Source organism: Solanum tuberosum, unplaced genomic scaffold, assembly GCF_000226075.1.
Source record: "Solanum tuberosum cultivar DM 1-3 516 R44 unplaced genomic scaffold, SolTub_3.0 scf00046, whole genome shotgun sequence".
Classification (NCBI taxonomy): Eukaryota; Viridiplantae; Streptophyta; class Magnoliopsida; order Solanales; family Solanaceae; genus Solanum; species Solanum tuberosum.
The window spans coordinates 1,005,185-1,020,658 of NW_006238971.1; the positions used below are offsets into that span (position 1 = coordinate 1,005,185).

Here is a 15,474-nt window from a genome sequence, read left to right on the forward strand (position 1 = left end):
CCGTCCCACTATATATCGGGATAGAACCGGGACGGACCGGAATGGACTGAAACTGAACGGGATGGGATAAACGGGACGGCACATATAGCTATTTCAAAAAATAATTATTTTTTTTGAGTTATTTTGAATTACGAAAATACGAATGTTTTTTTTATTTTTCTAAGTTATATTAGTTTATAGTATTTAAGTTTTAAAATTTATAATAATTTTACTTAAGTTTATTTTAAAGATTTTTTTTTATTTTTACGTATATAAGTTTGTAAGTTAAGTTTAATAAAATTTTTTGTTTATAATTTATTTTTTGAGCTTATGTAGTTATGTTATAAGTTTTAAAGATTTGAATCTTTTGAAGTTTATAAGTTATTAAGTTATACTTATAACTTGTAAGTTAAATAACTTAAGTTTGTAATTTTAAAAAAATTAAATAAACAAAAAGAAATGCTAATAAAAGTAAATAATGACAAAAATATTATTTTTTATTTTAATTAAAAATGATTTACCGGGACCGGACCGGTGCGGACCGGAACCGGAATGAACCGGGATGAACCAGTACCGGTATACCGGTACCAAATCATGGTACCGTTCCGTTCCGTGTACCGGTTCAATGTATCCCATCCTGTCCCGAATACTACCGGACCGGAATGGTACCGGAATGGTACCGGTAAAACCCGTTCCGGTGCCCAACCTTAGTCTTCATTCATAGGTTTGGTTGTAGATCGGGTCATCCATATAATATACAAAAACAAACTCCAGATATTTGAGATCTTATTAGAATATCTACAAGACTCCACCTTGACTAATCAACTAAAACAAAAAGAAAATAATATGCTGCACCATTTCAAAAATCATTCAAGCTGCTTTCAACCTAACAACAATAATATACCCAGTAAAATCCCACAAAGTGATGTCTAAAGAGGATAGAATGTATGCAAATTTTACACCCCAATCTCGTGGAGGTAAAAAGGCCGTTTCCAGAAGACCCTCAACTCAAGTAAAACAAATCGAAATGGAAATGAAAAAGGAAAATGACAGTGAAGAGAACATCGGAAGCATTCAAGCAAGGAACATTAACAATTGCAAAATAGTGCGATCACCTAAACATAATAAACAACAGATGATAACCGATAACAAAAGCAAGAAACTACATGAATAAGCATTCAAGCTAATTTCTACTTGATAAACCAAAATGCATAGTGAAGGAGAGAATATAAACCATTTATCCATTAAGCTTAAATCTCTATAATGACAGTCAGTGTCTCTTTGATTTCAAGAATTGATTTTGTCTACACAAACATCAAATTTCTTAACCATAATGTAGGAAGATAAAATAAATTATCAACTTCTTTTGGAAAAAACACCATGCTCTCATTCCAATTCATTTTCTTCCTTTGCAACGGGAGCACGGGTTATGTCAGCCATGGCTCGATAAATCCCTACCTTTCGACCACCATCAGGGGGACATTAAAGAGGGAAAGAAGGAATGCAAAACCTATAGATGATATATTACTGTTTATTTGAGTCTTCTCCTTTTTTCCTTTCAGTCAATCTATTGTTGTCTTTATCGTCTGTAGGAACTGTCTCAGCAACTGAGATATCCTTGGAATACTTTTTCACCCGCAAAGAAATGAGGATACTCGCTAAGATACCAAGTAGAGGAAAGATGTATGACCATAAATTGGATGTATTAGATCCAGAGCCGGATGATACAGCAGCACCGGCTAGACTGCCAATAGATGTGTTCTGTAGGATCATTGGCAGGCAGCCAATTGCTGTTGGAAGTAGGAAATCCAGGAAGAACCTGACATTGGTGGCTGCTAAGGCATAGTTGATGACATAAGAAGGTATAGGTGAGAAACGGGCAAGGAGTACAAATTTCCATCCATCTCGTTCAACACCCCTTGAAAGCACATGAAAGTATTTGTTGTTTTGCACCCACCCAATAGCAGAGCTGGAACTGCGAAACACAAACCTGGGGAAGTATAATATTAGAATTGCAATGTCAGGATCCTGAGAGGGAGAAATATCTACAACATTCAACAAATTATAACTTCACAAACCAAAGCAGAGTGTGCTCAGCTGACCAGTTTAAATGTACACCTCCTCAGATACTATACGCTTATTTCGCTTAAGCAGAAAGACAAGCTTAAAAGAGGGGAAGGGGAACAGATGACCATCTCGTCACCTGTTATTCTGAAATCCAACGACTAGAATATAATTTCCTTTGTCCATAGGAGTGAAAGATAACAGAAAAGGATGAGCTCTCTAGCTTAATTTGTAACTTGTGGTTTTCAATTAATGGAAAGAAGTAGCCAAATCGGCAATAACCTCTTCTCATACCAATACCATATCCAACTCCTCCAAATTAGGTCGTTCATCTGCTTAAAAATTAAGTTGTTTTCTATTTTTTGATAACAGAGAAATCTCCGAGGGTCAATGGTGCACAGTTCAAAACACAATGAACAATGGGTCTGCCCCTCTACCCTTCTCCACTTAAACACAATGCTTTTGACTGCAGCTGTAAATTAAGTTGTTTATAAACTGATCACGTCCACACTTTTACTTTCTTCGTCTCATTTATGCATCCTCAAACAGTCAACCGAATTAATGTATTACATATCCATTCCACAACATTTTTGCCTACTTCACTTTATTATTTCATGGTCTAATTTAGCACACTTAATCAACCATTTGTAAACAAATTTATATTATACCCCCATCTTCACATTTCCCAGGTATTAGGATGTCGGATTTGGGGAAGATGAAAGATCTCTCAGAGTGAAACAACAATGATTTGTCTACAAGGTAATCTTTCCTACAATAACCCTTTTTTCTCTCTTCTAGTGTACTTTCATTATAATATTGCTTCAGATATGGGTTCAATCTACATTTTAACCCTAAACTCAACTACGAGTATTAGAAACTGAGGTATTACTTAAGGAATATAAGATCAGGGAAAGAATTCTAAAAAACAACTGTCATGAAGCAGGAATACAGAAATGTAGTAAGGCAACTATGCCTTTTGCTGTCTACAACATTACTAATTTCAAAAAAAAAAAAAAAAACTATGCCTTTTGCTGTCCAACAGAATTAGCAGCAGCTGCAAGGATTCACTATGCTGTAACCAGAATCTGAATGATGGTGGTCTTTATAGTAGAAAGAAAGTGAAGTTTCAATATCTGAAAAGAAAGAAATCTTGATCTCAGCTGCATGGCATTGTCAGCTGCAAATCATCTCAGAAAGTACTATAAGCTACACTCCTCATCAGTAAGTCCAGGCAAGAAAGACATGGATTGACATTTGTTTGTATCTCCTAATGAAGGTGGTGATGATTCTTACATATTTCTCTGTACCTGCTCTAATTCCTATATTTGTCTATGCTATTTTTTTGGGGGGAACTGAGGCATAGTTGTTGTTGTCTATGATACTGGCGTATAAATAAAGAACAAGAAAAACATATTCTTTTCTTTGTATAGGTCAAGAAAAAGAGATTACTTGTAATAGTACAATTCTCACAAACCTAACTTCTACAAGCTTCTTCTGAGATTATTATTATTATTAGGTTGAACCCATCGGTAGCCACCTAAAGTTGACATCAATTTTCACTTGGACACCTCAAGTAGGCCTTATTCATTTTAAACACCTTAAGTAGGGGGCCGCTGTGTCATATTGACACTTTTTTGACAACCAGCCTAATATATAAGATGTGTGTATTACACACGCTGATGACGTGTCAAAGAAGCGAATTAAATAAAGACATGTGGCATATATATAAAAAATAATTATTAAAGAAATATATTATGAATAAAAACCTATTTTAAAACTATTTAATTAGTTACTTTAAAAATTAATTTTCAATAAAGAAGAAAAAGGAAAAAAATCTACAACACCTTTCTTTTTCTCCTCCACCATTTCCACATCTCCTCCTCCTCTAACCACTATTACCTTCTTCTTCAACTTTGAAGATTATCATTACTACCATCTCTCTCTTCAAATCTACCTATTATAATTAATTTGGGTCATAAGCAAATACCCATAATCCAACTATCATACTACCACCATCTCTTCAATCCTTCAAATTTAGGGATGGCAATGGGGCGGGGCGGTTACAGGGCAAACCCGCGAAGAGTTTAACCCGCCCCGCATAACAAAAATTCTCATTTTCAACCCGCCCCGCTCCGCCTTGCATAGACCTGCCCCACATGATTTTTTTATTTTTCAAAAACTGAATTTGATATTAAATATAAAATTCACATTTTTTTTATTTTTTCGATAAGCAATATTCATTTAGTATCAATATTCCCATCACTTCAAAATTTTGGTAAAAGAAATTGCTTCAGCAGAAGAAAACACTATCCAACATAAGCATTCAATATCCCAAAAAAAAAAAAAGATTTAGCACTCCTTGAAAATCCAGCAAATGTTGATAATTATATATTGTATAGGATCCAAAAAAAAATCAATATTCTGCTATTTCCTTTCTGTAGATTTACATGATACGCAACACATATTTGAACTTCTAAAATTAAAGGAAAATGGACATTTGAGATACCAATAAAAGAAAAAAAAGGAAAATGACAAACATATAAAGGAAAAGTAAATAAAATTTCGCTACGCTTCTACACTCAAATTATCTACTGATTTCATAGGTAAATATTCATAATTTCATATCTAATGTTAGTTAACCCCCCTCGCATCCGCACTAAATTTCTTTTGAAAAAAATCAACCCGCCCTGCTCCACCCCGCACCCACATAAAGACCACCCCGCCTTGCCCCGCATAAGGCAAAACCTCACCTGCCCCGCATTTGCCCCGCCCCATTGCCATCCCTATTCAAATTTATCATTTTTTTTTCTCCAATCACCTCCACTATTGGAACTGCTCGTTTTGAAAGTTTCGAAGTACCCAAAAAAAATTGATCCATGATGAAATCAGATCTATTTATGAATTTACTTGAAATGGGTTCATCAAAATAGAAAAGTTAAAAGCTTTGAGAAGTAGAAAATTAGTGTTTCAAAAATTGAATTTGGAAAGAAATAACTTAAATAGAGAAAGGTGAAAATAGACCAACGAGCATTTGAAGGATTCAACGAACTTTCCGACAATGAAACTATGGAAAAATTAGGTGGAGAAATTTGATATCATGAAGAAGATATATGATGTAGACATATTTTGGTCCTTTCTTAAATTATTTTTGTTGATATATACAATGACAAGAGAGGAGAAAGTTAATATACAATGGTGGCAACGTGGTGGCAACGTGGTGGTAGATGGTGGAGGAAGTTTGGGGAAGGAGAGAAAGAAAGAAAAAGAAATTAAAAAATTAAAAAAATTAAAAAATCACAAAAATTAAGCCTTTCATGCGCTCAAAGCAAGTGCAGCACACATAATATGTCAACTCAGCAAAAAGTGTCAAATTGACATAATAGGACCCTACTTAAAGTGTTTAAAATAAACATCGTCCAATTGAGGTGCCCAAGTGAAATTTGGTGTCAACTTTAGGGGGGCTACTGATGGGATAAGCCTTATTATTACTATTATTTTTATTGGTATTATTTAACAAATAGAAAGACAAGCACTAATCTAGTGTAGGAAGCTTTTATTAGGAAATGTTATTAGCCCTAATTGAACTGCAGAGCCTAAAGAGAGGAAAGTTTGTTTAACTTGTTTCAATTTTCAATATGCTAAGACAAAACATACTATTCCGGTCAACGGAAACATAACGAAAGTAAGATTACTCTGTAATAAACTTACCCTCCAAAGAAATAAAGGGGTATATTTCGCAATCTCCTCATTTGGACTCACGAGAAAAAAGATGATATAGTTTCTTGTAGACAAAACATACAATTCAGCCGTCAAATGAAATTCAGAAACCTAGGTAGGCTTGACAATTTGAAACAAGCAGTTCAAGAGTAATGAGTATCTAGTCTCCTAGATCAAACAATCACCCCTAATCACGAATCATCTACAATTTCTAGGAGACAAGATGTACAATTCAGCTGTCAAATAAAATTCGAAATCCCAGATAGTCTGTGAATTCAGCAAACAAATTCTCAAGTATCTATTGTTAAATCAATCAAACAACTACACCTCAATCCCAATTTCGCTACATTAATCCTCAATTCCCAATCTGTTCTATTCGAGTCCATTTCATAAGCAAACCAAAATAAATAGTATCTCTTTTTAAGGCAAATTAACTCCAATTTCCTTATATTAATCCTCAAATCCCTTCTACTCTATTCGAGTCCCTTGCATTCCCAAACTAAAAAGTACAATCTTTTTCAAGGCAAATAAACTCCAAATTCCTTATGTTAATCCTCTATATCCCTTCTGCTCTGTTCGATTCCCTTTAATTCATTCCCAAACTAAAAAAAATACAATCTTTTTAGGCAAATTAACCCCAAGTTCCTTATATAAATCCTCTATATCCCTTCTGCTCTATTTGACTCCCTTTCATTCCCAAACTAAAAATATACAATCTTTTTTTCAAGGCAAATTATCCCCAAATTCCTTATATTAATCCTCTATATCCCTTCTGCTCTATTCGAGTCCCTTTCATTGCCAAATTGAAAAAAAATACGATCTTTTTAAGGCAAATTAAGGATTATCTAAACCCCACATATATTTCCCAATTGATTCGACATTTGCTTCAACTATTCAATTGCTGCCTCTTTTTCGAAACCCAATTGGCTGCTTGATCCTTTCATCGCTGCGATTATCGCTACGACCACTGCATTGTTACCCATTTCCCCAATCCCATAACTTCACCCTCTCTCTTTCACAATCCCCTTTTTCTCAATAATATGAAATGTTGAGAGTGAACTGAGCTGATCTTTCATTCCGAAACTAAAAAATTACAATCTTTTTAAGGAAAATTAAAGATTATCTAAACCCTACATATATTCCTACAAGTATAACTAATTTACTCCCAGACTCCGATAACATTTGTTCCAAATTTGAAAAAAATAACAGTGAAATCAGTTGATTTTCCATTAGCAAACTAAAAAAATACAATCTTTTAAAGGAAAACTAAAGATTATCTGAACCCCACATATATTCCTACAGTTACAACTAATTTTCTCCCAGACCCAGATCATATTTCTTCCAAATTTGAAAAAAAAAATAACAGTGAAGTCAGCTGATTTTCCATTAAAAATGACAATCTTTTTAAAGAAAAAACTAAATATTATCTAAGCCCCACATATATTCGTACAGAAATAACTAATTTACGCCCAAATTTGAAGAAAAAACAGTGAACTGAGCTGTATCCAAACTAAAAAAGTTACAATCTTTTTAAGAAAAATTAAATCCACATATATTCTTAATTTACTCCTACACCCAGATAACATTTGTTGGAAATTTGAAGAAAAAGTAACAAAACGAAGAAGGATTTACCTGCCGATGGAGAAAGAGAGAGAAGCGCCAAGAATTTTAGCAGAAAAGACGCACAAGACAGCAGGTAAGAAGCCAAAAAGTAGAGAAGCACCAGCTTCAAAGAAGACGGCATAAGGAAGACAAAGAGCTAGTGTAATTGTATGAAGAGCCACATAAGCAGGGATCGCCCAATTTCCTAATCGATCAGACATTAGCTTTAACCATTCAATGGCTGCCTCTTTTTCGAAACCCAACTGGCTGCTTAATCCTTTCATCCATGCCATTATCGCTACTACTACAGCTATCGTTACCCATCTCTTCATACCCATAATTTCACACAACAATCCCCCCTTTTTGCTACTACTACTCTCTCCCCCAAATTGTTTCTTCCTTTTTGTTTAGAGTATTGTTTTTCTTTTCTATGAGGACATCCTTTTCCTACAATACTAATTTAGGTAAAAATGATGCCCTTGGATACCTAACTAGTAGTATTTCCCTTTTATTAATTCACCAATGAGAAACAAAAAAATAATTAAAATCTATGACCATTTCCAACTAAGTTTTTTACCAAACATTTAATATGAATTTGCAATTATACTCCCTACTAGAAGGGGTACTATACCAATTACACCTCACAATTCAAAACTCTTTTTATTCTTTGTCTACTATTTAGGTGATATAATATATGTATTGGATTGATAGGTCTGTCACATAATTTATCCCATGAACAAGACTTGCTCCTTTAATTTCTTTTTAAAAAGTAAAGTTGCACACTGAAAATATGAGAAACCAAAAATCAGATTTGATATCCAAATGAAGATGTCTCTATCCTAATAAAAACGAGCACCTAAAAGATCTTTGGATGATAATTATCATCTTTCACGTTGAATGAATGTTACCAAAATATTGTTAACCCAAGTATTTTTGGGCTCAATTGTTAATATTAAAGGATCTTTTCACTGTTGAAACAACTTAATTGAGTTATCTGTAATACAAGTACAACAAAAAGCAAACAATAAATTTTCCTTGTAGAAGCTAAAACTGATCAAATGTTAAGAACGTCTCAGAGTTCTGCATTCATTTGTATACAATTTAAGAAAACTAGATTAACCAGCCATATGACTAAATCTGAAACAATACATAACTCATCGAGCTGGAAGGCGATGTCTTATGATACCCTGATCCTCGTACAACTCAAAGTTTGCTTTAGTAAATTCATTGCTTGAGAAAAATGCTTTGAGATCAGTCATGCCATAATCAAGTGCCTGCAATGATTTTAGAGAATGGGATGTTCATTAGGCAACGGTTGGGAGGTAACATATCATACTTCAATATCACATAAATAAAGAGGATTTCCAGTATAAATTACCTTGCTTTGTAGCTCCTCAACCTTCACATCAATATGATCTAGGTTGGCAGCAGAACCTGAAACAATTTCCTCAAACTGCAGTGCATCTTTTACAAGCCCACGTAGGAGGTGAAGAATGATAGCATTGAAATCTTTTTTGTATGTCATGTACTTTTTGAAGCTCTGCAGCAAAATTCAAAACCATTTCAAATGTCCATATCGACAACTATTACTGGGGCATATGAATATAATGTGATAATGTCTTATGTAGGCCTAACATGAACTACAAAGAGGTAGAGTGCTGATAGTATTGTATTACCTTTTGCAATGCTTTTTGCACCCCAAATTTCTGGGTTGATATAAATGAATCCAGAAGGACACGAATTGCCATATCCACATCTTCTTGAGTAACATGTTGTCTAAGATGCATCCTTGCATGGGCTTCAGACATCCTTATCATCGATTCAATGTGCCTCACTGCTATGGGAATTCCTTGTCCATGCTGTACATGTAGATGGAACACATTAGACAATGTGTCATTGCTAAAAAGCTTAAGCTACCATACTTTAAATAATTTAAGAAAGAAGCTCCACTGAATGGCAATCTCACCGAAGATTCTCTCCTTAATTCAGCATAAACCTGTGTGAGCTTGTCCAAGTCCGCATCATGTAATTTTGGGAATACGTTCAACTTTGCATAAGTTAAGTACTTCTTTAGCAACTCTTGAGGAATTATCTGTGGGAAAAAGAAACTTATATAGATTTTAAAAAATAAACCATAAAGTTCAAACAAATGGTAAAAAAAATAAGCTGAAAGGGTAACCTCAGGATCAGTTGCAGCCATAGTGGCACGGGCATCATCCCGTGAATCAGTAAATGACTTCTCATCAATAGTAGCACCTTTTGCTTGTGACCTAAAATGACTATCAACAACAAACTTTGCAAGCATCTCATCAGTGACTGGATCAACCACATCCTGCACAAATCCAGTTTCCTTCAGTTTCAAAAGTTGCTGAAGGAAAAGCTAAACCAGATCGACAGGGCTCTAAAAGAATGACATTACCTTGACCACACAGAGTACATCAAATCGAGAAATGATTGGATCTGTCAATTCCACATTTTGCGTGAAATTCTTCGACGAATCATATCTACAAGGATTTAAGAGAAAAGTCACTAAACTGAAGCAGGGAAGAAATGTCAGGAAAAGACAAATTTCATAGCATAAGCAACTCAGAGGAGGAATGACTTCCAGAAAGTATAGTGCTTGATTCTACCAAATTGTATTTGCACATTAAAACTATTGGATTCTGTGAATGTGAGGTAGCAGCTAAAGTGAGGAAATGTTATGGCAATACAACAAAAGCAAATGGAAACCTAAACCTAATGCATAGATAAAGAAAATGTAAAGAAATCCAAGATCTGGTGACCATGAAAGATGTGGAAACCCCAGGCAGCTGTAATAGAGGGATTAAGCTAGATTTCCAAGATAGAGCTGGTAGCCAACTAATAGTAACATTGACTTGGAAGGAAATGTCTACAGTTAGGATCATATCATCCTATTTCTAAAAACATCAAAATTTAGTTCTCCTATACCTTCCTCCAATAGGATTTGCAGCAGCAATAACAGAACAGCGGGCCTGGAGAGATGTGACAATGCCAGCCTTCGATATGCTAATACTCTGCTGTTCCATTGCTTCATGAATACTCACTCTACACAAAACATATAAAAATAAAGAAAGGAAAGAAACAGGAGAATGTTATTATCGAGCAAGCAATGTAGGGAAGACCAGCTAAAAGTGCAGATATCAGACTTGCATACCTATCCTGATCATTCATCTTATCGAACTCATCAATCAAACATATTCCTCTATCAGCCAAAACTAGTGCTCCTCCTTCGAGGGTCCATTCCCGAGTGACAGGGTCCTTGTGTACTGCTGCTGTAAGCCCTACAGCAGATGCTCCTTTTCCAGTTGTATAGACGGCTCGTTGTCCCGTCTTCTCGACATACCTGATAGGGTTGTATGGTGATTACAGCACTCATTGATTCAAAATGAGGTCATTCTAGATTTATACTTACTTGAGGAACTGTGATTTTGCAGTGCCTGGATCACCTAGCAGGAGAATATTTATGTCTCCTCTCAGTCTGTGTTTCCCTTCAACATTTTTCTCTTGTCCCCCAAACATTGCAAGAGCTATGGCAGTCTTTATGTCTTCATGACCATAAATTGACGGGGCAATGGACTTGAATATCTGTGGAATAAAAATACACGAGAAAAGAGATAGCTAAGATAGTCTACAAATCAAAAGGACCAACTGGATTTTAAAATTGACAAAGGCACATGGGCATACTCGTTCTCCAATCCGAGGGTCTTTGGCCAGCTTTTCAATTTCTTCTTTGTCCTCCTGAGTTAGCTTGTAAGCTGAAAAGAGGTCTTGCTTTTTTGTAACATAATTTGCTTCAATCACGGTAGAAAAGACAGGAAACCCATTCTTGGTATTCAGGGACAAGTCAAAGTTGTTAGTGTAGATTCCTGTGACTTCCTGACATTAGAAAGAAACACTGTCTGTCTTTAGCAAGGTCATTGAAAAGTTCAAAAGTATTAAAGTTCAAGAAACACTCGGTAATGCACATGCCAAAATATTCATTTAACTAGGATTAATTATCATTAACAAGCCAAAAAAGTTAAGAGTTTTACTATCTCTTCTCCTGGTCGGGCACAATCAATAAGATCATTCAACAGTATCACTTCCTTGTATCTAGGAAGCCGACCAGCTGGCACAATTCCTGGGCTTTCTTGTAGTGTCAGTTTCTGATAGTTCCTGTATATTGTCTGCAAAAGATTTAGAAAGAAAATTAAGTTGTCGACTTCATAGTTCTCTTTCTATGGAAAATATACAACACAATGTTTACCTGCTCAACATTGACACTGAATGGTCCTTTTGACTGACACTCTGGGCAAGAACCAACCTTGACTTCTGAGTATGAGTTCTGGAAAAAAGGACCCAATACTGCTCCACATTTGTTACAGTCATATTTCACTTGTTGCAATTGGGGAAAGACACCAGATCGCCGGGTAACGACTCCACCAATACGAATCATGGTGTTCAAATGGATCTGCCTGCAAAGAATGACAAATTCAAGTAAGGTTTTGTTTACACTAGATGTAGTCAACCAAAGTAAGCAAGTAAGTGATATTACCTTATATTACGAATCTGATCATAAACTGGTAAGTTGGTAATCCTTACATAGACTTTCTGATGAATTTGCTTATAGTTGGGATGAAGATCAAAGACAACTTTGTTGGCAACTTCTTCCATCACTTCAAGGACGGATTGTGGTGCATCTGCCAGCCAGATGGCAATATTGGGATGGACATATATGAATTGTTTGTAATCAATCTCAAGGCTGCATTTATTAACTGCAGATGAAGGATGAACAATTTAGAGAAGATCTAAATTAATAAAAGATATCTGTTGGAACTCGTAAAACTAAATTCATTCTTGAAAAGGTCAGCAATGACTTGACAGGTTCAGAAACTTTTTTACCTGATACCATCTCATTGATCTGTCGAAGATATTCAAAGTCCCCATGTTCATTTTTTGGGTTTACATATGTGAGTAAGAATTCCTTGAACTTCTTCGCAATGAAACGCCGGACTTCATCTCTAGTTACCCATTCCCTAAGTGTTCCCTGAACCCTGTACATCTCAAACTCCCCTTCATCATTTTCATCATCCTGCATGGAAAACCCAAAGAATTGTAAGAGATATATTCAGGCAATTCAATTATGATTAGCCTTAGTAGAAAGGTGTTACTGTGAAAGTACAAACCTCATAGGGATCATCATCAGTTTGATCAGTCATTGGCACATCCTGGCTGGAGTTTACTCGTTGTGATGCCCCTGGTGAACTTGGCATTGCATCAGTATCATCAAAATTCCTTCTGAAATCAGCTCTAGTCCTTTTTGATGGCCTATAGTTGTCATCATCAGTATCTGTAGCAAAATACCTGAGTGTTAGCTGGTTTGATTTCAGTCTGCTCTGAAGTCATTCTAATTAGTAAAACACATCAGTCCCAAATATTCTAAACAAGTTAAATTCATATATGTCAGCTCAGTTAGGCAAACCTTAAGGGTTTGGGGTTCATGAAAACATAAGTGTTCAGTGTTACAGCCGCTAAATAGTTAGAGGGGGCAATGTCATAACACCTATACACAAATATACAAATTTGAAAACATTCCATGTCTTTCTGAACCAAAAAGTTGGTCAAAGTGTCAAGACTGGGTTAGCGCTGACCCTAAACTTTTTGTAGTGGCAATAGTATAACTTAATTAAAATGTTACAACTAACTCTTGATCTAAATATATGGACTACATAAGGGAGGGGGTCCTTAAACTATCAAATGAGATTGTAAACACATCAGAAAGATTCAATCTAGAGCCACAGGGATAGAATACTAGAAATGATGCAGGAGACATCAAACTAAATAGAAATGTGGGAGTAGAATCATACCAGGATATTAGAAGAAAGAGACAAAGAGTGAGCTAGAGTAATAATAATAAAAGAGGAACAAATAACTAATGAAAGGAAAATTAAGAAATTGCATTTAACATGTAAAATAAACACAATACAAGTATGGAATACAGGTAAATAAGTCTCAAATATCTATCAAATGAAGAAATAACACGATAAAGAGGCAAATAAAAAGCATACCTTGATCATGAAGAAGTTGAGGAAGCTTGCGGTTAGAGACATGTACATCTCTATTGTCAAGTTCCACTTCAGCAGCCTGACGATCTGCCATGATTTGATCCAGATCTCTTTCATCCACCATGGAATCATCCAATCCGAGCGACTCGTACTGGTCAGCCTCACCCATCCTCTGATAGTCACTGTAATTTCAGCAAAACTTTAAAAAATCAACGAATTGAACTGTGGAAATGTCAGAACTGAAATATCAAAATACGAACTCGAGATAATTGTCGTTGAAAAGGTCTTCTCCGTCTTCCTCTTCCATGTCAGCATCTTCTGGATCGTCTCTGATGATATCAGGATCAACAGAGGCTTCATCCTCTTCAGAGTAGTTTTGGCTAGTGTTGAAAGGAAGCTGATCGGTGTTGAATCCTACTGACGTCGGAGAATCAGGAGTAGACGGTGGATTGCCATTTCTATGATCGGAAGATGACGAAGACTCCGCCGGACGGCGGCTACCACTATCGCCGTTGGAATCTTCGCCGGCCATTTTCTCTCTGTTTCTCAATCTACTCGGGCGTTGTGCGTTGTAGGGTTTTGGAGAGGAAAAGAGATTGAGCGGCTGATTTATATATCTCGTTGTTTTGGCGGGAGAATTTGGCGCCAGAAAACTGATGTGGCCCCAAACTTAGTGGGCCGATGTCGGAAGCAGGTCCAATAGGAGAGTTGGTCGACATGGTCCTGGTAGTACTATTGCCCAATAAGAGCCTCTTTGCACATAATTTTTTTTTTTTGAAAAATTTCATATATAGCAAACAAATTTAATGAAATAATGCTCTATAGCTATAGTTTATATAATTATATTTAATGAGTATAGTTTAGTTTGCTATGAAGCATTAATTTTGTAGATAATGTTTTTTTATATATAATTTATACAATATTTTATTTTTTAAATAAATGGATAATGAGCGTTAAATACGTCAACAAAAATTTACATAATCCATTGATTCAAGCTAATCATCCAAATCAAATATTTTTTCAAAAAAGAGTTCTATAGCGATAGAAACATCATAACAACCTCACACGACTGAGGATACGATTAATTAATATTCTTGTATATTTAACGCTAGGTAAGCGTTTCTTTTAAGGAAACTTCATGTTTTGAACGGCAAGAAAGTATACAGTTGATTTGTATAGTATATAATTGAAATTTTGAAAAATGAATTATTTTTGTTTTCTTCATTCTAATGGTTCGCAATTTATTTATTTTATACAAGATTAGAGAAATTGTATATTAACAATTCTACTCTAATTTTTCACTCGAAAAATTGAGTGACACGATTGTATATATGAAGTGTATTGATTCGACAACAAGGGTGTGCTTTAATTTGATTTAAAAAATTGTAATTTTACTATATATATATATAAGTTATACGATTTGTATATTGTTTAATTTATAATATTGTATACATATAAGTAATTGTATAAAATTCTTATACCATGTATATTTGTAAGTAATTGTATAAAATTACTATGTCAATTGTATATGATTCGATAAAAAAGGGTGTGCTTTAATTGATATTTTTTTGTGTGATATAAATGTATATATAATTGTGTAAGGTTTGTATATTGTTTATTTCATACTATTGTATATATGTAGGTATTTGTATAATTTTTTTATATTATGTATATATGTTAGTAATTGTATGAAATGATTGTATATAAATGTATCGTATATAATTACTTTCCATCCCTGGCATTCAAAAGAAAGGGGGGAAAGGGAGAGTGAAAAGCACCCTGTAGATAAAGATCGAGAGCCTGTGGACCGGGGTTGAACCATATCCCCCTTCTGTTAATCGAGAGTGTGACGAAGTGAACCGAAAATATTGTGCTGTAAACTGATGTTGTGAGGCGGAGATAGCTGCACTTCTTGTTCTTTTTTCCCTGGAATGTAAATAGTCCATGATGGAGCTTGAGTAGAAAGTATTAATTTATTTCTCGGGGAAAGGGTCTAGGGTTAATGCCAATCAATAAAAAAATTGAAACAACTTCGTAAATATATCTT

At 35.0% G+C, this 15,474-nt stretch overlaps 2 protein-coding genes across 2 annotated transcripts; both read right to left on the minus strand.

Moving 5' to 3' along the window:
- Positions 1-1,194: 1,194 nt before the first annotated feature.
- On the minus strand, positions 1,195-7,922 carry LOC102589182 (uncharacterized). Its single transcript, XM_006343435.2, has 2 exons — positions 7,393-7,922; positions 1,195-1,969 (listed from the first exon to the last, which is right to left on the minus strand). Exons 1-2 carry the CDS (start codon positions 7,698-7,700, stop codon positions 1,504-1,506), a joined length of 774 nt encoding a protein of 257 aa, XP_006343497.1. The 5' UTR covers positions 7,701-7,922; the 3' UTR covers positions 1,195-1,503.
- A 370-nt stretch (positions 7,923-8,292) lies between these two features.
- On the minus strand, positions 8,293-14,022 carry LOC102589508 (DNA replication licensing factor MCM2). The gene is made up of 17 exons (XM_006343436.2): positions 13,688-14,022; positions 13,431-13,609; positions 12,549-12,712; positions 12,265-12,454; positions 11,918-12,137; positions 11,630-11,837; positions 11,415-11,549; positions 11,068-11,259; positions 10,796-10,968; positions 10,538-10,726; positions 10,312-10,428; positions 9,782-9,866; positions 9,542-9,694; positions 9,329-9,454; positions 9,039-9,221; positions 8,741-8,902; positions 8,293-8,636 (listed from the first exon to the last, which is right to left on the minus strand). The coding sequence occupies exons 1-17, from the start codon at positions 13,957-13,959 to the stop codon at positions 8,517-8,519; spliced, it is 2,868 nt and encodes a 955-aa protein (XP_006343498.2). The 5' UTR covers positions 13,960-14,022; the 3' UTR covers positions 8,293-8,516.
- Between the last annotated feature and the right edge of the window lie 1,452 nt (positions 14,023-15,474).

Bases quoted from the DNA above. Each gene is read 5' to 3' on its own strand.
- LOC102589182 (XM_006343435.2), bottom strand. From the start codon at position 7,700: ATGGGTATGAAGAGATGGGTAACGATAGCTGTAGTAGTAGCGATAATG. The intron at 1,970-7,392 runs GTAAATCCTTCT...ATACTTCCCCAG, and splicing joins CTCTCTTTCTCCATCGGCAG to GTTTGTGTTTCGCAGTTCCA.
- LOC102589508 (XM_006343436.2), bottom strand. From the start codon at position 13,959: ATGGCCGGCGAAGATTCCAACGGCGATAGTGGTAGCCGCCGTCCGGCG. The intron at 9,222-9,328 runs GTGAGATTGCCA...CTACATGTACAG, and splicing joins AATTAAGGAGAGAATCTTCG to CATGGACAAGGAATTCCCAT. The intron at 8,903-9,038 runs GTAATACAATAC...ATTTTGCTGCAG, and splicing joins TGCAAAAAGCATTGCAAAAG to AGCTTCAAAAAGTACATGAC.